This window comes from Emiliania huxleyi, assembly GCF_000372725.1.
Source record: "Emiliania huxleyi CCMP1516 chromosome Unknown EMIHUscaffold_117, whole genome shotgun sequence".
NCBI classification, from domain to species: Eukaryota; Haptophyta; order Isochrysidales; family Noelaerhabdaceae; genus Emiliania; species Emiliania huxleyi.
Window position 1 is genome coordinate 258657 of NW_005201421.1, and position 21830 is coordinate 280486.

A 21830-nucleotide genomic window follows, 5' to 3' on the forward strand; every position below is an offset into this window, starting at 1 on the left:
GGGGGGGGTGCGTGGCGCGCGCGCAAGGAAGCAGGCGCGAATCTGGTGGTTTTGGCGCGCGTTCGGGGGGTGCGGGGAAGGGGCGCGGCTCGCACCTCGTCGCCGGGGTAGGGGCCGCCGGCCTCGAGGTTGGGCGGTACCCAGTCCTTGTCGAAGCCGCACGCGATCAGCAGCGCGTCGAGGGCAGCGCGCCCCTCCTCAGTGTCGCCGAGCGAATGCGACTTTTGCAGCCGGTGCCACCGGTTGCGCACCGCGTCGGCGGTGCGGCCGGGCAGCTGGGCGGCGATGCGGTTCCACTGCGTGCCGAGGCGCCGCGCGGAGGCGAGGATCGCAAGGTCCTCCGTCGAGGTCCACCCCACCTTTCTCCGCCGCTTGTACGCCGTGTCGGGGTCTGTGGAGGAGCGCGACTCGGTGCGCGGCTCCGAGTGGATGGGCGAGTCGAGCACGATCGCCTTGACGGGCGCGTGCGCGACCGGCTCGAAGCTGATGTCGGTCATGTCCGTGGTGGATCCGGTCTCGGACGAATCGCTGGCCTCGCCCATCGAGTGCTTCTGCGTCGACTCCTCGCGCTGGAGGTAGCCGCGCAGCCACTCGAACTCCGACTCCTTGATGTTCATCTGCTTGTAGCCACCGACGTAGCCGCCCCTGAGGGGCGGGACCGAATCGCTGGCGCCGGCGGCCGGCATTGGTCGCAAAAGGAGCTGGGCCGGCGAGCTGTCTCGGAAGCGCTTGCCAATCTAGGTCAAGCAAGGAAGAAAAGCATCAGTGACGGCGTGCCAACTACGGACGTACGGACACATGTGTAAGAGCGCGCACGAGTGGGTGTGCGAGCAATATCGAAAGACAGTGAGGCCAGGATCGCACACGGCAGGGGTGGCGGGACGGTTGTGGAGCGAAGTGGCAGTAGCCAGCCTCAAGCATCGATGGGATAATTAACAAGAGCGCTGTAGAGCTCTATTCGGCGCGTGACGATGTGAGTCGCCTGTAGAGCGATGTAGAGCGCGATTTTGCTGTAGAGTTTGTTGTAGAGGCTCTACAGCCAAACCGCCGGGAAGGCAGTGACTCAAAGAGGTCGAGCCGCGCTAATGGGGTGTCTCCGAGCTTACTGGACGGCTCTGATGGACAGCCCTGACTACTGGGCTGGGTTTTTTAGGCATTGTGGGGTTGGCACTCCCATCGACCCTCATGACCTCCTGCGGTCTCTGAGATGGACACCAGTGGGTGTGGGACCACAGCCGAGAAGGCCGCTGCAGCTAGCCTCGCGCTGAGTGAGCCGGCAACGCGATTCATGATCGAGAAAACACGGTCACTGGCGGTGCAATGGCGAGATAGGGCAGCGTCGACCTTCCAGCAGGAGCAGGATTCGCAAGTGTGCGCCTTGCTGTCGTCTGCAGCATACTGCGACGATGTTCAGCCGCCGCCGATGCTATCTCCGAAGCTCGCCACCCTTGCGTCAGTGCTTGCCGCCCCCAAAACAGTCGACATCGAGGCCAGTGACGCAGAGCTGCGGGAGTACGAGGCGCGCCTGGACAGGCTGAGAGAGAAGCGTCGCGCGTCAGAGCAGCGCACGGCAGAGAGGAAGGCGGGCATGCTGCCAGCCAGGGAGCCAGAGGCGGAGGCTGCGAGTCTCGAGTGCTATCTTCGCGAGCGAGAGGAGCGAGAGAAGCTTCGGGCGCTGTGCAGAGCAATCCAGGAGGGCGACGAGGCTACGGCGCGGGCGTGGCTGGACGGCGGCGGGCAGATCAACGCGATGTACGAGTACGAGCGGGACTCAAAGGGCCAGCCCATCTACAAGACACTGCTGGGGCTTGCAGCCAGAGGGAGCGGAAGCTGGTATGGCAGGGCCAAGCAAGAGGCGGTGCTGGTCCAGATGCTGCTGCAGCGCGGCGCTGAGATCAACCAGCAAGATGGGGGGGGCGAGACGGCGCTGATGCTCGCCGCTGAAGGCGGCAACGTGCTAGTGGTGGACATCTGCTGCGGCACGGCGCGGAAGTCAACTTGCGAGACAACCAAGGCTGGACTGCGCTCGTGTGCGCCTCCTTCTACTGCATGCCTGACCCTGCTCGACACGCTACTCTGCTCCGGCTGCTGCAGGCAGGCGCAATTATGCCGACTGCAGTCTGGTACAAAAGCGCCCTCTGCAGTCTTAACGACCGGTACAACTACCTGCGAGAGGTGGCATCGGCATATCGCATGTCAACTGCGCCGAACGCCTCCTCAACGGACACTTCAACGGATACCTCCTCCTCGTCGTCCTTCCGCAAGCAACTCCCCGGCGAACCGCTAGACGACTACATCGCTGCCTTCCGCGCAGCGCAATCGTGATCGGGTATGCGTGCTCACACAGGCTGTCGTAGACGCCCCCACCCCACAGGTACGCGCGAGGCTGCAAGAAGAAAAAGAACCTCACCATCTGGTGGCGTGGGCGAGGTCGGCGAGGCCGGGCTCGCTCACACCACCACAAGCCCTTGCAAACTAGGGCTGCGAGGAGGAAAGACGTCCCCCCACTATGTCCCCTCTGTAGAGCTGTTTCGAGTGCGAGTGCGAGCTCCGGTGGCGGCCGCGAGAGAGAGCGCCGCCCGACGAACGCAAGGAGAGCGACAGGTTTCATCTTCTCGTCTCTTTCCCGCCTGGGCGGGGCGGCGGGGTGCGGGTGTGGGGTGCGGTGTGAGTGTGCTTGCCAGAGAGTCCAGCCTAGAGAGAGCATGTTCTCCCCGTGTGCAATATGTCCCCTTCCAGTCTCTGCTGTGGCTGGGTGTGATGGCTCAGATGACGGTGCCGTGGCAGTCTCTGCCCGGCATGTCCTCGCGAGCCCCTCCCAGTCCAAGAGACTACTGGGAAAGTCCTGAGACAAGGGACGAGGTAGCGACTGCGACTTCACAGGCCTACAGCACAGCTGTGTGTGTATAGAATCCCAGTCAGTCCTCCTACGCCGCTTCGGGAATGTAGGATTCCTAGCCGGGGAAAAAAAGAAAGAAGGCCCGCCAGATGATTGCATGAGCGGCGCCAGCCCAGCCCTGCTGCCCGGGCTGGCAGTGGGCGACCTGGGCTCGCTGCGCGCCGTCCTCTCCGGGTGGGGGACGCGCGGCACGTCGCTCACGGCCCAGCTCGACGCGCGGCTCGACACCGAGAAGCAAGACACGCTGCTCACCTGGGCCGCTCGGCACGGGCAGGCCGAGGCGGTGCGGCTGCTGCTCGAGGGCGGCGCGAGCGTCGGGGCAACGAATGGCGGCGGCGGATCTGCGCTGCTCATCGCGTGCCAGGATGGCCACCTTGAGTGCGTCCGGCTGTTACTCGAGGCCAGCGCGGCGATCAACCAAGCCAATGAGGACGGCGTCACGCCGCTGTTCAAGGCGTGCTGGCAGGGCCACCTCGAGATCGTCCGGCTGCTCCTCGAGGCTGGCGCGGCGAAGGACCAAGCCAGGGACAATGGCGCCACGCCGCTGCTCGTCGCGTGCTCGGAGGGCCACCTCAACATCGTCCGGCTGCTCCTCGAAGCTGGCGCGGCGGTCGGCCAAGCCATGAACGGCGGCTTCACGCCGCTGATCGTCGCGTGCCACTTCGGCCACGTCGAGGTCGCCAAGCTCCTCTCCTCCTACGGCGCCTCCCGCGCCGCAGTGCCGCCCTTTGGCACGCCCGAGGAGATTGCGAACCGCCGCGGCCACGCCGACCTCGCCGCCTGGCTGGTCGCCAGCCGCGGCTGGACGCCGCTCGCGCACCTTGAGAGCCTCACCGCCGCCCGCGCTCTCTCCCTGCTGCGCAGCGGCGCAAGCCTGCACGAGGGCGAGCCGACGCCGCTGCAGCGCGCCGCGGGCGGCGAGGGCGAGGCGGCGGCGCTGATCCGGCGGGCGGCGGCGCCGTGGTCGCCGGCAAGCCACTCGCTCTTCCCCGCGGCGGCGCGCGAGTACGCGGTAACGGTCATGCGCATCGGCTACCAGATCGCGCTCTCTCCGCCCGACGACGCCGAGGCGCACCCGGACTGGAGCGCGCTGTCCGACGTGTGGCGCGAGCACGTGCTGCCGCACGCGGTGGCGCGCTGAGGCCGAGTGAGGACGCGAGTGCCACGCGGCGGCGCTGGTCCGGCGGGCGGCGGAGGCGGAGGCGGCGGAGGCGGAGGGGCAGGCAGTGTCGGAGCTCCGCGCTGCAGCGCCTCGCGCGGGCGAGATCGACGCCTTGGACGAGGAGCTGTCGGCGCTCGGCGCCTCGCCTCGCAGCGCTTGAGGTTGCCGAGGCGCCGGCGGCCGCTGCTCAGACGGCGGCAATGGCAGTGGGCGAGGCTGAACTACTCATGTGCGTCGTGTGCATGGCCGAGCCGATCACGTGCGGGCACCACTGCGTTTCCCGACGCCACGTGGTCGCGCGGTCATCTCCCGATTTTCTAGCGACCTACCTCCAGCTTCTCACTGGCAGTCTCTCGCAACCACAGGCACACTGACACAGGGGTGAATGATTTTTTCTATTTTGACCGCGCAAGATAAAAGGGTGGCTAAGGGCTCTGCCCGCAAGGCGCCCGCGTCGCAGACGCGGTACCATTGACAAATCTGCGATATACCCCCACACGAGCAAATAGCAAAATCCGAATACCGTGCACGAACTGCGTGATGTCAGAGAGAGAGATTTTTATCCACCAACAAGAAATCACGACTCTCACAGTGATTTGGGCTCGGCAGCTTGTTAGCCCTCAGCCGAAGCTGGGGCCGGTCCCGTAGCCGAGAGAGCCCGCGCCGATGAGTTCGACGCGGTCGGGGGGGCCTGCGGAGAGGCCAGCGAGGTGGCGATCGCTGTACTTCAAGGGGGTCATCAAGTGACCGCGGCTGACAAGCCAGAGGTCGATACTCTGGGCGACCCATCGGATGCCACGAATGCCTGAAGGAGAGGGAGGCGAGGCCAGAGGCAGGCTCAGCTGCTCTCGGGTTATCTCGCTTTGGTGGCTGAAGGACCCGATGGTCCTGTCACATTCGTTCGTGGGGTCGCGGGGGTAGAAGAAGCAAGCCTTCAGCTGGTGCCAACACGGATGGATTTGCCGACGGGCAAGCGTCTCATTGGCGCCCCCCCCCCCCCCCCTAAGCAGCCCGTCGATGCAGGTGGCCCGCGCGGCCACGGCCGCAACGACGCGTCGCCGGCGGCGCTCACTCGAGCCCGAGCCCTCCGCGACGGCAACGCCAGGTCGTCGCGTCCGCCCCGCCAGCCCTTGAGCACGCCTCCCGCATACCGATGACTGCACTCGGCGTCCACCGGCGGGGGACCATGGAGGAGCGGTCAGCAGTCTCGACTGCTCCACCGGCTCCTCCACAGGCTCTCGCCGTCGGCCCCGGCGCGCTGCGACGGCGCGCCGCCGGCTCCCACCGCGGCGTCCGAGCTGGAGGGAAAGGTCGAGGAGCAGGCGGCGGCGGCGGAGGCGCACTCAGCGCAGCTGCAGCAGCTGAGCGCGGAGCACTCGACGCAGCTGCAGCAGGCGGCGGCCCTCCTGGAGGCGCAGGCGCGCGAGAAGTTTGAGACGGCGGTCGCGCACGAGAGGGTGATTGCGCGCGAGGCGCAGGAGCAGGCGGTGCTCGCAGAGAGGCTGGTGAGCGGAACCTCTCCCCTCCCGCCTCCCCGCCCGCCTTCCCTCCCGCCTCCCGCCTCGACTCCCCTGCCTCACTCCTCCCGACCCATTACTCACTCCTCACTCCGCCCGCCTCTCCTCTCCCCTCCCTCCTCCCCTCCTCCCCTCCCCCTCCCCTCTCCTCCTCCCCTCCCCCCCTCCCCATTCCCCCTTCCTCTCGCCTCGCGCCCAGCCCAGCCCCGCCACCTCACCGCCCTCCCAGGCGTATCTCTCCGCCCTCAAGCAGCTCGAGCTCGACGTCGACGTGCTCACACGCGTCCTGGCGCCTACTGTATACTTGATGCAGAGCTTTCCGACGTCATTGTGTTTGCCGCTCCGCGCTCGACGCCTGCCGCCGCGCGCGCCCGCGCCCCGCCCCTTTTGCGCAGCAACACCTTAAACTTCATGGCCCTCCAAATTCGGGTCGGAGCGTAGCGGAGTGGGCCCCGAGTTTGAAAACGGCGACGGACGCTTGCGTCCTAGCCGCCAACAACGCCTCCCCGGCGCAGAGGGGCCCCCGGAGGGATGCTCAACCGCTCCACGCCACGCCGCTTGCGGCGGTCCTATTCCACGCTCGCGGGGGCGGTTTCTTATTTTCTCTCTCTCTTAGGCGGCTCCGGTGGTGAGCCTGTGTGTGTGCCAGTCCGCGCCAGTCCGCGCCCTTGTCGTGCCAGGGTGCTGTGAGAGAGGCTTGTATCTTAAGAATTCTCTCTCTCGTGCTTGCATTCTGAAGCCGACGTTTCGATACAAAGGTGTCATCCTTGGTGCCCTGCTTCTGCTTCCTGCCTGGTGCCTTGGTCCTCAGCGTTGGAGATAGCGAAGCACTGGAGGCCCAGCAGCTGCCCAGTTGTGGAGGCCAGCAGCGGTCATGCCCACCGTCGTCGTCCCGCGTGCCTCCCTCCTTCCGCTCGGTCACCCTGGCCCTCTCCGCCGCAAGCCAAGCTCCTCCCGCAGCGACTTCACCGGCTTCCGCGAGCGCCAGATGAACACGTACGCTCGGATGCGTGCCGCCGCCACTCTCGAGTTCGACCCGAGCAGCCACGCGCTCCTCCTCGAGCAGCTCTCGAGGTACGTGCCGTCCCGCTACTCCTTCGGGGCCGCCGGTAGCAGCTTGGGCGGCGGCGTGGGTCCCGGCAGCGGCGCCGGAGGAGAGGCCGCCAAGGCCTGGCGGTCGCCGCTGTGGACGCGGCTCGGCTTCCAAGGCGACGACCCGACCACCGACTTTCGTGGCGCCGGCGTGATGGGCCTGTCGCACCTCGTCGCGCTCCTCTCGTCCGGCAAGTGGCCTCCCGTCACCGAGAGCGCCTGGGAGGAGGTGGCGCTCGCCGGCTTCCCTCTGGCGGTCGCCTCCATCAACGTGACCGGCTTCCTGCAGTCGTACTTTGGCGTCAACCCGCGCGTCGCCTCGCCCGTGCACCAGCGCCACCGCTGCACCGAGCGCGCCCTCTTCGAGGTCCTCTCGCGAGGCGGCTTTGGCCCGCTCCAGTCGCTCCACGCCGACCTCGTCTGCCACGTGTACCGCTGCTGGGCTGAGGCGCCTCGCTCGCCGATGGACTTTCCAAAGGTGCTCGCGGAGGCGTGCGCCGACTTCCACGCCACGGTCTCCGCCATCTCCTCCTCCTCCGTCGGCGAGGCCGGCGCCGTCGGCTTGCACAACGTCGGCGACGCGCTCGCCGCCCGCCGGCCGCAGGGAATGCTCGCCTCGCTGGCGTGGCTCGACTCTTCGGCACTCAGGTGGCTCGACTCCCTCGCCACCGAGTGCTCGAGGCCGGCGCTGGCGGTCTCGTCGCTCGTCGACACCCTCGTTGAGCTCGTCGCGCCAGAGTGTGACTTCTGCTGGCCGGCGGTGGAGACCAGAGGCCGAGCCGCTCCGGGTGCGAGAACCAGCCCTCGGCGATGAGACATTTAGAGTTTTGTGATGAGTGAAATCGTGTTTTGTGACGCGCGGCGCGCGGCACGCGCGTGTGAGCCTGCCCGTGCGTGTGCCTGTGGGTGTGGCGCCGCCGGGCGCCGCCGGCGGCGCGCACAACGTTGCACACCGCGCATAGGACCGCTGTGTCTATCCAGTTGATACATACTCAAGCATCTGTTATCGTCTCTCTTCAAAAAGTTTCTCCAAAACTCTGACCACCTGCGATTCGGAGAACTCCACCCGCGCGCCCAGCGGAGGCAGCGCCGGCCACAACCACCTTCTCGTGATCGGGGCTCGACACAACCCGTCGCGCCACACCCCTCGCACGGTCTCGCAGAGCGTCAGGCAGAGCGTGTGCACCACAGGGGGTGAACGCGCCGCGCTATATAGCCGCGCGCGGATCAGCGAACAGGCCCAACACTCTGTGGGCCCCACCTCCCCCCTCTCAGCGTGCAGTGTGGCAAAACGCTCAGCCGCCCGAGCTTAGTCGAGCTGCAGCCACTCCGCCATCCGCCCCCCGTTGTTGCCGGCGTCCCCGATCCTCGACCCGTCGTCCGCCGCTAGCCGAGCGGACCTCTCCGCCCATGCCCACGCCCCGGGCGCGTCGTCATCGCGCGCCCCGATCTGCGCCGAGGTCTCCGAGGTCGCAGGCGGGCCGCTCGCGACAGCCTCTCTGGCGTAGTGGTGCTGCTGCCGCTCCCTACTCCGCTCCTCGCGCGCCACGTCCGTCGGGCCACGCATCGAGCCGCCGCACGAGGCGCCGCCCCCGGCCCCGCGCAAGTCAGCCGCAGCGCCGCCACCCCCGTTGGCAGCGCCGCCAAACCGCCCGCCGTCGCCGCCGCGAGGGCCAACGCCGCCGTCGGGAGGAGGGCGGGCCGGCGCCGGCACATGCGCGGCGCTCCTCTCCGCCTCGGCGTCGGCTGCGGCGGCGCCGGCCAGGATGGCGGCGGCGCCGGCGGCGAGGGCGGCGGTGGTCGCGTTTGTGTCGCTGGCGGCGTCGTCATCTCTCCCGGCGGCGCCGTTGCCTCGCCACCCTCCCAGCCCGACCGGCAGCCGGTCCAGCTGCTCGGTCGAGCCCTGCCGCACCGGCCGCGGCGGCTTGGGCCAGTCTGCAGCGGCGGGCAAGGGCGGCGCTGTCTGCATGCCGACCGCCCTCGGCGCCCACAGCGCCGCCGACGGCTGCGCCGGCCCTGCATGCGATCCTGGAGGCGAGGACCCTTCCCACGAGTGGCGGCGCGTGAGCGACGGAGGGGCGGGGGCGCTGCTGCTGCTCACCCGCTTCGACGCCGGCACGCGCCGCCGCCCAAACGACTCGCGGTCGGTTGCGGCGAGGTCGCGCCGCTCGCGAAACTCGGGCCAGTTTTGCGGGTCCTTGCCCGCCTCCGCGGCGCGCGCGAGCGGCTGGCCCGTCTCGTCGGACCAGGAGAGGCTCCGCCGCAGCGGCGGCGGATCGACGCTCTCCTCGGAGCCAGACGAACGGATCGAGGCCGGGTCGCCCCACGAGTTGCGGCGCGAGAGCGCCGGCTTGGTCGGCGGCGTGGTGCGGGAGTGGCGGCGGTTGGGCATCGGCGTGATGGAGGCGGAGCGGCTGATGGTGCCTGGCGCCGTCCGCGCCCTGTGCCCTCGGCGGCGGCGGCCCTTCAAACCGCTCTCGCGCAGACTCTGAACCAAAAAGGCGAGCGCGAGGACGACGGTGAGCGCGGCGATGACGAGGAAGATGACCTCGTCCGCCGTGAGCTTTGTGTCGCCAAAGTAGGTGGCGCGCTGGAGAAGGCCTCCCTTGCCCATTGGCGGGCGGCCCGGCCCGTTTGCGCGCCGCGGTTTGCGGGGCGGCTTGGGTGCTTTGTGCTTTGGTTCTCTGGTGTCGACGGTCAAGCAAGTGCCCGCGACGGCGCCTCAGGCGGGGAGAGTATGTGTGTGTGTGTGTGTGTGTGTGTGTGTGTGTGTGTGTGTGTGTGTGTGTGTGTGTGTGTGTGTGTGTGTGTTCCCAAACATTAACACTATCTCACCGCCACCGCCCACCGCGGCGCGCGCGCCTTATCCGCGCACGATATTAGCCCAAACTTGTCCTGCTCCTGGTTCTAGGTCTGGTTGTTTTGGATAACACGTATATACAGAACTTCTCAGCGCGATGCGGCGCATGCCATGGCTCCTCCTATGCATTTTGTGCATGGGCCCCTACAATGGCGGGACCGATATCAAGCGGCAGTGTGTTTACATCACCAACAGAGTATGAGATGACCTTACGCTACACCGACACAGCGATTCCCGTACTTTTTCGGCTGTGACGGACTGCCGCCCATGCTACAAGCAGGCTACAAGGCGCCAACACGATCGCACAATCGCAACGCCCCCCCCCGCCATGTCAGCTGCAGCGCCACTCCCGGACGCTCTCGCCGCGCTCGTCGTCAAAGCTCTCGACGAGGCAAGCCTCCTCCTCGTCGTCGGCGTCCTCCACGGCGAGGTCGGCCTGGATCTCGGCTTGCACGGCGCGCACCTTGGTCGGGTCCCCCAAGTACCACCCCGCCCGAAGCGGCGGCTCGGCCCACGGCGTGGCGACGGGCGTCAGCGCCGAATCGAGCTGGTAGACGAGCGGGACGGCGTACGGCACGTCGACGAGCGGGATCTGCTCCTGCGCGGCGAGGGAGGGGGCGGCAGAGGGGGTCGGGCTTCTCGCCTCGCGCAAGGCCCGCGCTGGGGCTCGCGCCTGGGTCATCCCCTCGATCTCCATCACCAGCCCGCGCAGCACATTCTCCGACGCCACGACCAGCACCGTCGGGACCTCGTACTCGCCCCCGCCCGCCTCCGCGTCGGCGAGCGCCGCGTCCACCGCCGCACGCCTGAGAGGCCGAGTCACACTGGGCCTGTCAGGGACGTGTCGCTTGGACATGCCCCCCCGAACCTCCCCCGCCGCGCGCATGCTCTCGCCCAGCTCGCCGTACAGAAAGGGCCTCAGCCGCTGCTGGCAGTCCTCGAGCGACTCGGAGCGCGGGGGGAAGTCGCCGCCGCGGTAGAGGTCGTACCGCCGGTCGATCGTCTCGACCAGAGTCGCGTCGCTCCAGGGCGGAGGCCGGTCGCTGAAGCCGCGCCGCCAGCGCTGCACCTGCTTCAGCCCGTGCGCCTTGACGCAATCGGCCTGCGGGACATGCCAGGGACGTGTCACGGGCGTGTCCAGGAGACGCAAAGCAGCGCCTCGACGCCGCCCGCCTTGACTCGGCCCTGCAGCTCGCCGTAGTTTCGCTCGTTGAGCCTCCACGTGTTTTGCACCGGCGTCCACTGCAGGTCCATCTCGTCGAGGGCGAGCCACGCCTGGAGGGAGGGGGGCAGGGGGGGGGTCGGGGACAGGGAAGGGGGGGGGGCCTCCCCCCTCCGGGGAGGCCCTCGGGCAGGAGGCCGTCGGGCAGGGCAGCGGCGGTCGGGGTGGGGAGGCAGCTTCCTGCTCCTCGAGCCGCTCGGACTCCTGGAAGAAGTATGCCGGCGGCGTCTGCCGCACCGTGTACCCCTCGCCCTCGATCATCGAGAGCCGCTGCCGCGCCTCGGGCGCGGTGAAGGCGGTCTTGATCTCGCCGTCCTCGGTGGGCGCAGTCACCTTCAGGGAAGGGTCGAAGGAAGTGTCTCGGAAGGGTCCGTCCACCTCGCCGCCCTCTCGGCGGTCGCTCTCGCACCATCGAGTACGCGATGTCCTGCAGCACCTGCTGCCGCATCGCCTGCTGCGCCGCCCGCACGCGCGACTCGTCCACCTAGTCGTCACCCCGCCACACACCCCCGTGAGTGGCGCAGCTCTCCTCGCCGCTTCGCGCTCGCGAGGACAGCGCACACCAGGAAGCGGCCGTGCCGCGCCGCCCCCTCCCGCTCGCCCCACACGCCGTGCTCCCTCGCGTGGCGCAGCCCCGCCACGGGCGCCTCCGCGCCCGCGCCGTCCGCGTCAAACTCGTACAGCAGCGGCGTCGCCGTCGGCAGGTCGACGTGGTACACGTCCTCGGGCGCGAGGCCGTCTAGGTACGCGACGAGGGCGCGAAGCGTGTTTCCGTGCGTCACGACGAGGACCGTCCTCCCCTCCTGCAGCGCCGGCGCGATGGTGCCCTCCCACAGGCCGGCCACGCGCCGGGAGACGGCGGAGAGGCACTCGCGCGACGGCACCCGCGCGGCGTCGTACCTCGTCAAGGTCGGGGTTGGGGTTGGGTGTAGGGTCGTGGGGTTGGGGATAGGGTCGGGGTTGGGGTTGGGTCTAGGGTCGTGGGGTTGGGGTCAGGGTTGGGGATCATCTGGGTCTGGGTCTTTTGGTTCAGGGTGTAGGGTAGGGCTGGGGCTCGACGCGGCGGCGCCGCACCTCCTGTCGGTGGCGATGGCGCGCTGGATCGCCGAGTCGGCGGCTATCTCGGGAGGAGGGTCCTCAAAGTTGCGCCGCCACGCCATCACCTGATCGACGCCCCACTTTTGGGCGCACGAGACCTTGTTCTCGCCCGTCAGCAGGCCGGCGTGCTGCTCGTTGAGCTCGAGGTGCTTCCGCACCGGCAGCCAGCACTGGTTGAGCGTCGAGAGCATCAGCACCGCCGACCGGATGGCTCTCCGCATCAGCGAGGTGTGCACCTCGTCAATCTCGAGCCCGGCGGCCGCGAGCAGACGGCCAGCCTCGCGCGCCTCGAGGATGCCCTGCTCCGTCAGGTCGACGTCCACCCAGCCGGTGAAACGGTTCGCCAGGTTCCACTCGCTCTGTCCGTGGCGGACCAGCACCAGCCTCGCGTGCGGCGCCTCCTCCTCCGCGGCCGCCCTCGCCGCCGTCTCCTTCCGTGCCGACGCCGCCTCGCGCGCAGCGGCGGCCTCGGCCAGCGCGATTTGGAGCTCTCTCTCGGCGGCCGCCAAGGCTGCGTCCGCATCGCCCGCCTCCTCGCTCAGCAGCACAGCGCCGCCAGGGCGCCGTGCCGCCGCAGCACGAGCTCCTGTTCTTCCGCCTGGCCGGACAGGCGACGACAGCGCCAGTGCCGTCACGGTGAGGAGGCTAAGCATCTCCAGCACGAGGCAGCTGGCGGGCAGATGCGGGGAGAGCGGCTGTGGTCGAGGAGAGAGCTGTGCGTCGGGTCTGGCGATGTGCAGTGACTCACGCGCGTTTATCTTTTCTTTCTCGAGCGACAATTAATGCTGGACACCTCTCCGCATCGACCAGAGCAGGACTCCGCAGACAAAGAAAGCGATGGCCCTCTTCCCTCCCTTTGCCCGAAAACAAAAAAGCAGAGGCTGCGGCCTCCAACGCCCCTCGCCGAGAAGGGGAGACGGAGGGAAAAGAAAATGAAAAAGACCTTCGGAAAAGTTGAGCTTTCAGCGCTCGCCGCTCCCGCTACTCGCCGCTCGCCGCTCCCGCTACTCGCCGCTCGCCGCTCGCCGCGCTACCCGCGTGTCCGCCCTAACATTCGCAATGCTGGCGCCCGCGCCACAGAAGGCCAGCTCGCTGGAGTCTCGACCGCCTGTGTCAAAGAAGCTCGCATCGAGAGCCCTGATCGCTCTCGGCGTGCTGCTGCTCGTCGCAGCCGTCTCACACCTCCACGAGCTCGCCATCACTCTGGCGCACCCGCTCGAGCAGTCGGCCGCACGCCGGCCGGCGAACCAGCGCGACCGACGTGGGCAGCGGGCCGCCGCCGCCGCCACTGCCAGCGCCGCCGAATCCACCGCCGCCTCGCAGACTCCTGGCTCGGACGCTGCCTTGGGTGCGAGGCAGTCGGCCGCTTCGCCAGGCTCAGCGGCGGCCGCCCAAGCTCCAGCGTCAAACTCCTCCGCAGCCACAGGGAGGAGTCAGCCCGCGGCGGCCGCCGCCGCCGCGTCGCCGCCGCCTCCGGCTTGCGGCGCCGAGCGGCGGCCGTACCACGTGCTGCTGACCGCCGCGTCGGGCACGTACCAGGAGTGGCAGACGCGGATCGCATACCACTACTACCGCCAGCTCAAGGCGGCGCAGCCGTGCAGCGACCTCGGCGGCGTCGCGCGGCCACGTCCGCTGCCAGGCGGAGCCTTCCCGGAAGCGTCTCGGAACCTTCCTGCAGGCGGCTTCACGCGGCTGCTGTCCACGCCGGACGGGCGGCCGGACGGGCTGATGGGCGAGATCCCGACGGTGCTGACCAAGCAGCTGGGCGCGGGGCGGTGCGACGAGTGCTCGCACGGCTTTGTGGTGACGAGCGGCGGTGGAGGAGCTGAACTCGGACCCTCGGACCCTTCCGAGAAGCTTCTCGGAGCCGTGCCCGTGTAGGTGATGAACCGGCCGTGGTCGCTCCGGCAGTACTTCGCCTCCAAGGAGGCGGCCTCCCTCGCCGAGGACTACCTCTTCGTGATCGAGACAGACCACCTGCTGCTGCGGCCGCCCCGCAACCGCGCGACCGAGGCGTCGCCGGTGGCGTTCGGCTTCTACTACATGACGTACAAGTACGACGCGCGCAAGCTCGGGCCGGTGATCCGGCGGTGGCACGACCCGGACGACGTCGACCCCGTCGGCCCGTCCCCGCTGATTGTGCACAAGGTGCGCTAGCCCCGGCGCGCCCGTTGCAGGCGACACGTCCGCGACACGTCCGCGACACAGCCCGCGGCGTCTGCCCCAGGCGCAGCTGCGAGGCCTGATCGAACCGTGGTGGAGGCGAGCGGTAGCCGAGAGGTCGCAGAGAGGGGCCGAGAGCGGCGGCTGAGCGAGCCGTGGTGAAGGCGCCGCCCGGAGCCTTCTCGGAACCTTCCTGCGCAGGCTCTGCCTCGAGCTCAAGCGGGACCGCGAGGCGGACCAGGCGCTCGGGTGGGTGCTCGAGATGTGGGCGTACACCCTCGCCGCGGCGCGCACGGGCGTGCGGCACCAGGCGCACCTAGACTTTCCTCGCCCCTAGCCCTCTGGCCCTGACCCCATACTTCACTCTTCACTCTGACCTTCACTCTGACCTTGAGAAGCTTGACCCGAAAGCCATGGCCCTGGCGCCAGCCTTGGGCCAAGCACTAGCGCCCCCCCGATGCGTCCAGGTGCACAAGACCTTCCAGGCGGAGCCGGGCGGCGCGGGCATCTACAACCTGGACGACCACGACATCTACCACTACACCTTTGACCTCGACCAGAGGGCGCGCCGCCTCCCTGGCCCGAGGGGGCGGCCCCCAGCCCGCGTACACATCTCGCTAGCCCCGGCCAGATCAACAACCCGCCCCCCGGCCTCAACCCCTCTCTCGCTACCCCGTCATCGCAGGCCCAGGACTTCAGCTGGTCCAAGCGCCACTTCATGAGCCGCTACCCGCCACGACTGCCGGAGCCGCCACGGAGCGCAAAGCCGTCGACGCTGACCTTCATCAAGATGATGAACGGCGCGATCGACGCCTTTGGGGACCGGTGGGGGGTCGCCCGGGGATGAGAGCACGAGGCCGGCGGATCCGGCGGGTCCGCGTCCGGTCGCACCGCTGTCTCCCGCGCAGCCCACTGCGCACTGTGGCACTGCCACTGGCCACTGCCCAGGGCCAGGTGTGTTAGATAGCGGACGTGGATCAAGATTCTCTCGGGCATGTCTTTTTTCGCGAGACAACGCCGCCCACATGAGTCCATGTGACAAGTGAGTTCAAGTGATGGACATGGCACACATGCTGCATCATGCAGACATGCACAACACACATCTCACCAAACCGCCATCTGCAGCTTCATTCGAGCTGAGACCGGATCACAATCACATGCATCATGGTTCCCCACCCGTCACCCATGCAACCCACCCGTCACCCCATGCAACCGCCACCCGCCACCCATGCAACCGCCACCCTCAATTCCCCATGCAACCAATGAACCCCGAAGCTTGCGACGGCGCAAGCTGCAGCCGCGCTCTCCCTCGCCCGCCCGCCGCACGCGCCCTCACGCACTCAGCACCGCGCCCGTGGACGGCGTGCGAGTGACCGAGCGCACACCACGCCCGCCTACACACAAACCAAGTCCCCTCAGAAGGCGCAAGCGGCACGGCGCGGCAGAGCAAGGCCTACTCGCCGCATCCGTCCGACTCGCCCGACGAGCTCACAGAGTCGGTGTCGCCTAGAGGCTCAAGAGGCACGGCTTGCCCACTCGCCCTCGCGCCACGGTGCCGCACCGCGAGAGCGAGGTGCGAGCCATCCGCTGTGCGGTCCCCCTCGCCCGCGCCCTTGCGACCCGCGGCCCGCTGCGCCAGGCCGCGGGCGAGGAGCCGGCCCAAGTCTGCGATGGCCCGGCGCTGCGCCGCCGGAGCGACGCACAGCCACCCGTGCACGGTGAACATGCCGCGGCTCAGCTCCACCTCGAGCGGCGAATCGAGCCCGGCCTGCGCCCCGCCGTGCCGGAGCAGGTGCTCTTGCACGCGGCGGGGGTTGCAGACGGTGTCGGCCGCGGAGAGGTGCACGGCGGTCGGCGAAGGCAGCGACGCGGGGTGGAGCCAGTGCTGCGACCACCAAAACTCGCGCCGCAAGCAGTTCTGTACGGTCGGGTCGGAGGCGACGGCGACCCGCTGCAGCCAGTGGAACCAGGTTGCTGGGCGGAGGGGGGCGACCTGCGGCGGAGGAGGCGAGGCGTGGGCGTGAGAGAAGCTACACGGAGTTGGAGGCGGCTGGTGTCGGAGCCGGGCTCGCTCTAGGGGAGGGAGGCGCGCGCCTCGTACAAGAAGTTGTGCAGCACGTCCCTCTCGTGCAGCAGGAAGCAGATCGGGTCCGCGAAGAGCGACGCAGCGACCAAGCCGGGCGCGCGAGTCGCGACAGCGGCGTGATAGCCTAACATGACACACCCACACGGTGAGGAGAGCGCGGGCCGTGCCGCCGCCGTTCCTCGGAGCTGCGGAGGACCCGTCCCAAGCGAGTGCGACATGAACGCGGCGCTCGGCGCCCTCCCGTTCAGCGCGTGCCGGCGCACCATCACCTCGACGGCACCGACGAGCTCGGGCATCCGCATCGCCCTCGCGACGCAGCGGGAGGTTGGAAGCCGGTCGAGAGCGCCTGCGAGGCGGACGCGGACGAGTGAGACGGAGCCGCCTCCGCGCCTGGCGTGGCGGGCGGCGGCGCACCGTGCGGCAGGAGCGGCAGCAGCACCGGCCCCTCCCACCGAGAGGCCAGCTGCAGCAGCAGCAGCGGGTAAGGCAGCAGCCCGCCGATGCCGTGAAGGAAGACGAGCGGCGCGCTGGTGGCGCCGCCGCCGCGCCGGTCGGGCCGGTGGAGGTAGCGCAGCCTCCCCACGGAGCGCGAGCTGAAGCCGAGCAGCTGCAACATCCGCCGGATGGCGCCGTGCGCTGCGAAGCAGCAGAGGTAGACGGCCTGGCAAGGAGGAGGGAGGAGGGTGTGGCGCGCTGCTGCTGGGCGGAGTGGGACGAGGGCATGCGCGCGATCACACCAGAGGCCGGTGGCAGCGTCCGAGCGGCTCGCGGGTGTATGTCATCGCCACCAGCCGCTCCGCCCGGCCGGCAGGCAGTGGCCCAAGCACCACCTCGATCTGGTTCATCACTCGGTCGACGGTGGAGGTCTGCTTTGGCTTCCGCTCGCCCGCGTCGCCGTAGAGGGTCCACGCGACAAATTCGCGGATGTTTCCGTAGCGAGGCTCCTGCCACGGCGAGGCAGGCTGCTCGAGAAACCAGCCGTGCAGAAATAACTTGAGGCCGTCGGCGTCTTCCTCGGCAAGGATCCGGTCGTAGAAGGCGAGCACCGCGGCGGTATCGGCGCGCTCGTGCGTGTTGTGTGGTGCGCTCGACCGCCACTCTCGCCACGAGGCCGTGTGAAGGTAGAAGAGAGCCTCGAGCAGCGGAGCGGTGCACAAATAGAGCAGCGCCTGGACGAGCCAGGGCGCAGCCTCGAACGCGACGAAGAGCTTGTCGAGCAAGGGCCGGAGGCGGCCGGCGCGGCGCCGGGAGGGAGCCATTGAGGCTGGGGCGTGGCGCCGAGGCGGCCTCGAGGAAGCCCGTGGCGGTCCTTCGCCCTTCGCCTTCCTTCCCGATGTTTAATTAAAAGAAATCGTCGGGACTCCCAATCCGCCCGTAGCCCTGTCCTTCTCCCACCCCTCGTTTGGCGTGTCCGTTGTATTTATTTATTTATTAGCGCTTCCTAATCCCCGGCCCTGGGTGTGAGGTTGCCGACTGCGCACTCCAAGTGCTCCAAGTGCCCAAGCTGTTAGGCCTCGTAAAAGAGAGTGTCGTCTTGAGGGAGAGTTGACTTGAAGGGTAGACGCCCGAGGGTGGGCGACGGCTAACAGCTAACACCACACTTCTCCCCTAAAATCCCTGTGTGGTGGCGGCGTACCGTCCTCCCATCCCTCCCTTGGGTTGTCTGTTTTCTTTCTTTCTTTCTGAAGGGTGTTGATCCTTTACCCCTACGAGTGTCGTTGCACGTTGCTCGTGTCGTTGGGGCGGGGGATGGGGGCCGGGGCGGCCGGGGCGCCGGGGGTTGCGGTGGGGCCGCCACCCGCACCCCGCACACCCCTCACCCGCGCACCCCTGGTCGAGGCTCGACGCTCGAGCGCAGAGGCAACAACGAACAGGCCTGGTCGGCTACCGTCCAGGTTTTCTCAGAGCTGCGGGGCGCGGTTTAACTCTCACGCTTGCTCACACACATCAGACGAGCAAGCTCCGGCGCCGACGCGCCGGGCTTGTGCACATTGCCTCACACGGGTCTCTCACACAACCGCAGCGTGCCGCGATGACGCGGCGGGCGGGGCCGACACTCTCCGCTAGGACGGCCCTCCCTCTCCGCTCGCGCCGCCCGGCCCGGCTAGCCTGGCCCGCGCCTCGAGCGCCGGCGACACAAACAGCACCGCCCGGTCTCTCGCCCCGCACGCGCGGAAATGGTAGACCAGGCTGCCTCCGCCCAGGCCTCCGGGCGGCTCGGTCAGGTCGCCGCGGAGCACCAGCGCGTCGCCCGCGTCGAGGCAGATCTCCGGCTCCGGCGGCGGCGCCTGGGCGGTCGAGCCGCAGGCCTCGACTGCGCCGTCCACCGAGTCGAAAAAGGCGACGTGCGACGACGACGAGTACGGCGTCGGCGCCACGATGGTGGCGGGGTGGCCTCGCAGGGTGAGCGTCACCGGCTCGCGCGGGAGCACCACGACGCAGCTTCGCTTCGGCTCCTCCAAGAGGTGGGCATAGGCATAGTGGTCGTGCGCGTGCGTGAAGCCGGCGCCCCACTCCCCAACCGGGTCGCAGACGGCGTCGCAGCGGAGGAGCGCGCAGGCGAGCGAAGCGGCGAAGCGACACTCTCGCGCCGTCGTCGCAAACTCCTCAAGGGTGCACGGGCAGCCGAGGCGCTGCAGCGGTGCCGACGGCGCCGGGATGACTGAGCGCAAGGCGACCGCGCCGCTGCGGCCAAACTTCGCCGAGACGTCGCCAGAGACGCGGAAGGAGACGCGCTGAGCCTCGATGACTGAGGTGGTGGACGCCTGGACCGACAGGCCGACAAGGAGCGCGGCGAGCATCTGACTTATCGAAGCTTGGAAGGGTTGAGACGCTCGCCTCGGAATGACACCGCCTGAGCACCGGGCGATTCTGGTTCGAATAAGTGGTGAGGAGCCATCTTTTGACTCCTCCTGAAAAAACAAAAGGCGGAGTGCCGCAGTGCCCCCTCCCCATACCCGCACCCACCAATTGCTGCTGCTGCTGCTGCTGCTGCTGCTGTTACGTCTTCGGTCCCCGCGGGAAGCCCCGCGCATAGGACAACAACGTCTGTCCCACACACACACAGACGCGCACATACATCATGCTCGGGCACACCCCACAGTGTAGTGGTTGCTCTCCGCACCCACCAATTTTCCAATTTTAACCTTGCGGAGCAGCTTGGCGAACGATTCGTGTCCAGCAGATGGGCAGCAAAAGAATTCACGTTCCGACCTCGGCGACGTTCGCCGACGTTCAGGTCCTCCGTCGAGGGCCTTCGACGCGGATATGTTGCCCCTTCTCGGCGCGGCGGCCGGCGTTATCCACGTCTCGTCGCCGGCGTCGCGCGTCGCGCCGCCGCCCGTGCGGAGCGCCGTCCGGCTCGCGATCGTTGAGACGCCACCGCCAGCGGGCTTTGTGTGGGCAGACCTCGACGACGGCGCTGCTGCCACTCCGGCTGCCTCCGCACCGGCTGCCTCCGCACCGGCTGCCTCCGCACCGGCTGCCTCCGCACCGGCTGCCTCCGCACCGGCTGCCTCCGCACCGGCTGCCTCCGCGCCCGCCTCGGCGGCTGATTCCGCGCCCGCCTCGATCTCGCCCATCGGCACGCCCTTCTCCGTCGGGCCTCCGGGTCCGACCTGGAGCGGGCCCACGGGCACCTCGTTCCTTCCCGAGGAGACGGTTGTGCGCGCCGAGGACGGCAACCCGATCGAGAAGGCCAAGCTGGCCAAGGACGCGACGGCCGCCTTCAACGACGTCTACACCTTCGCCGCTGCCGTGCGCGCGGGCGAGATGGACTGGGAGGACGTCGAGAAGATGGACATGAACACGCGGCTCAAGTGGGTCGGGCTGGTGCACCGCGACAAGCGGACGCCCGGCCGCTTCATGATGCGGCTGCGGCTGCCCAACGGGGTGACGAACGCCGACTCGTTCCGCTTCTACGCGGACAGCGTCGAGCCGCACGGGCCCGACCTCGGCGTGATCGACATCACGACGCGGCAAAACATCCAGCTGCGCGGTGTGCAGCTCGAGCAGGCGGACGAGATCATCGACGGCCTGCACGCGCGCGGGCAGACGTCCTTCCACTCGGCGCTCGACAACGTGCGCAACATGGTCGGCTCGCCGCTCGCGGGCATCGACTGCCTCGAGATGGTGGGACACGCGCCGCTCCTGCCGCGTCCTTCCATCAACTGTCAATGAATGACCAGCGAACTCGCTCATAGGTGGACACGCGCCCGTTTTGCGAGGCGCTCAACGACCTGATCACGCTCAACCAGGAGACGGGCGAGCGGGGCAACCCGGTCTGGAGCAACATGCCCCGCAAGTTCAACGTCGCCGTCTCGGGCAGCAGGGACGACTTTGCGCACACGCACATCAACGACATCGGCTTCCAGCCCTGCGTCCACGCCACGAGCGGCGAGGTCGGCTTCAACATCGTGCTGGGCGGCTACATGTCGACCAAGCGGGTCGCCGAGTCGGTCGACATGGACCTGTGGATGCCGGCCGACGTGGCCACGGCCGTCGAGCTGACGACGGCGATTCTGCGCGTCTTCCGCGACGAGGGCGACCGCAAGGACCGGCAGAAGGGGCGGCTCATGTGGCTCGTCGAGAGCTACGGCGAGGTGGCCGAGGTCGACGGCCACCCGCGCTGCCACCCGGCGTACCGCCAAAAGATCATCGACGAGATGCGCTCGTACGGGCGCGGGCTCGAGGCGAAGTGCGACGTGCAGCAGCCGCGGCCGACGGAGCCATTCGAGCGGGCGGCGGCGCCCGGCACCGCCTACCTCGGCGTGCACCCGCAGCCGCAGGAGGGGCTCAAGCGCGTGGGCATCCACGTGCCCGTCGGCCGGCTGTCGGTGGCAGAGGCGCGCGCCATCGCCGACTTGGCCGACAAGTACGTGCCCGATGGCGAGATCCGGCTGACGGTCGAGCAGAACGTGATCCTGCCAAACGTCAAGGAGGAGGACGTGCCCGCCCTCCTCGCCGAGCCGGCCCTGCACGGCGACTCGCGGCTGCGCGTCTCTCCGGGCAACATCGTCGGCAACCTGGTGAGCTGCACCGGCGCGCAGTTCTGCGGGCTCGCGATGATCGAGACGAAGAACAACGCCGAGGCGATCGCCAAGGAGGTGCAGCAGCGCGTCGACGTCTCTCGCGACGTGCGCATCCACTGGACGGGCTGCCCGAACTCGTGCGGCCAGGTCTATCTCCCGATATCTCCCCGCATCTCCCCACATTTTTTCACTGGACGGGCTGCCCGAACTCGTGCGGCCAGGTGCAGGCCGCCGACATCGGCCTGATGGGCGGGCCGGCCAAGAAGGCCGACCCGGAGACGGGCAAGCTCAAGGCGGTGCCGGGCGTCAAGGTCTTCCTCGGCGGCACCATCGGCGAGCACGGCGAGCTGCAGCTCGAGGCGGAGCCCGAGGGCATCCCGATCGAGGACCTCGTCCCGCACCTCGTCGAGACGGTGGTGGAGCGCTTCGGCGGCGAGGTCAGGCCCGAGTTTGCGGGCGAGCACGACGCTTGGCGAGAGGAGCAGGCGAGGGTCAAGGCGGAGGCGGCCGCGGCCGCGGCGGCCAAGGCGGCCAAGAAGGCGGCGGCCGCCGCCGCCAAGAAGGCGGAGGCGGAGGCGGCGGCGGCGGCGGCGGCCTAGGCTCGACGGCGGGCGGCGCGGGCACGCGCCGCTGCGTCTTGCGGGCCCAGAGGTGTACAATGTGTTGCGATGTTGCCTTACCGGCATGGTGCAGGCGAGGGA

The 21830-nt window shown here is 68.7% G+C and overlaps 9 protein-coding genes across 9 annotated transcripts in view; 4 read left to right on the forward strand and 5 right to left on the reverse strand.

Annotated features, from left to right (window-relative positions):
- Window positions 1-686, reverse strand: part of EMIHUDRAFT_224393 (hypothetical protein) — a gene marked incomplete at both ends in the record, with an annotated part of 2194 nt that extends 1508 nt beyond the window's left edge. Inside the window, one exon of the mRNA XM_005790980.1 lies at window positions 96-686. Within this exon, the coding sequence (XP_005791037.1) occupies window positions 96-686 (591 nt within the window). The remainder of the gene's footprint in view (window positions 1-95) is intronic.
- A 2833-nt stretch (window positions 687-3519) lies between these two features.
- Window positions 3520-4295, forward strand: EMIHUDRAFT_361666 (hypothetical protein; the record flags this gene model as incomplete). The annotated part of the gene is made up of 1 exon (XM_005790981.1): window positions 3520-4295. A coding segment is annotated over one exon (514 nt), but the record flags the coding sequence as incomplete, so codon positions are not given.
- Window positions 4296-6341: 2046 nt separating this feature from the next.
- EMIHUDRAFT_361672 (hypothetical protein) lies at window positions 6342-7681 on the forward strand. The gene has a single exon (XM_005790982.1). It carries the CDS (start codon window positions 6453-6455, stop codon window positions 7482-7484), a length of 1032 nt encoding a protein of 343 aa, XP_005791039.1. The 5' UTR covers window positions 6342-6452; the 3' UTR covers window positions 7485-7681.
- A 2025-nt stretch (window positions 7682-9706) lies between these two features.
- EMIHUDRAFT_454626 (hypothetical protein) lies at window positions 9707-10625 on the reverse strand (the record flags this gene model as incomplete). The annotated part of the gene is made up of 3 exons (XM_005790983.1): window positions 9707-10128; window positions 10204-10336; window positions 10415-10625. Coding segments are annotated over 3 exons (568 nt in total), but the record flags the coding sequence as incomplete, so codon positions are not given.
- Window positions 10626-11243: 618 nt separating this feature from the next.
- EMIHUDRAFT_428965 (hypothetical protein) lies at window positions 11244-12577 on the reverse strand (the record flags this gene model as incomplete). Its single annotated transcript, XM_005790984.1, has 2 exons — window positions 11827-12577; window positions 11244-11652 (listed from the first exon to the last, which is right to left on the reverse strand). Exons 1-2 carry the CDS (start codon window positions 12501-12503, stop codon window positions 11244-11246), a joined length of 1086 nt encoding a protein of 361 aa, XP_005791041.1. The 5' UTR covers window positions 12504-12577.
- Window positions 12578-12909: 332 nt separating this feature from the next.
- Window positions 12910-14860, forward strand: EMIHUDRAFT_109293 (hypothetical protein; the record flags this gene model as incomplete). The annotated part of the gene is made up of 7 exons (XM_005790985.1): window positions 12910-13477; window positions 13529-13653; window positions 13732-13998; window positions 14078-14130; window positions 14215-14311; window positions 14481-14618; window positions 14699-14860. 7 exons carry the CDS (start codon window positions 12910-12912, stop codon window positions 14858-14860), a joined length of 1410 nt encoding a protein of 469 aa, XP_005791042.1.
- A 606-nt stretch (window positions 14861-15466) lies between these two features.
- On the reverse strand, window positions 15467-17746 carry EMIHUDRAFT_224400 (hypothetical protein; the record flags this gene model as incomplete). The annotated part of the gene is made up of 8 exons (XM_005790986.1): window positions 15467-16006; window positions 16132-16223; window positions 16296-16445; window positions 16514-16562; window positions 16683-16760; window positions 16837-17198; window positions 17581-17612; window positions 17736-17746. 8 exons carry the CDS (start codon window positions 17744-17746, stop codon window positions 15467-15469), a joined length of 1314 nt encoding a protein of 437 aa, XP_005791043.1.
- Window positions 17747-18162: 416 nt separating this feature from the next.
- On the reverse strand, window positions 18163-18900 carry EMIHUDRAFT_109294 (hypothetical protein; the record flags this gene model as incomplete). The annotated part of the gene is made up of 1 exon (XM_005790987.1): window positions 18163-18900. The coding sequence occupies one exon, from the start codon at window positions 18898-18900 to the stop codon at window positions 18163-18165; it is 738 nt and encodes a 245-aa protein (XP_005791044.1).
- A 430-nt stretch (window positions 18901-19330) lies between these two features.
- EMIHUDRAFT_428968 (ferredoxin-nitrite reductase precursor) lies at window positions 19331-21728 on the forward strand (the record flags this gene model as incomplete). The annotated part of the gene is made up of 4 exons (XM_005790988.1): window positions 19331-20230; window positions 20302-20700; window positions 20764-21276; window positions 21351-21728. Exons 1-4 carry the CDS (start codon window positions 19367-19369, stop codon window positions 21726-21728), a joined length of 2154 nt encoding a protein of 717 aa, XP_005791045.1. The 5' UTR covers window positions 19331-19366.
- Window positions 21729-21830: the final 102 nt, after the last annotated feature.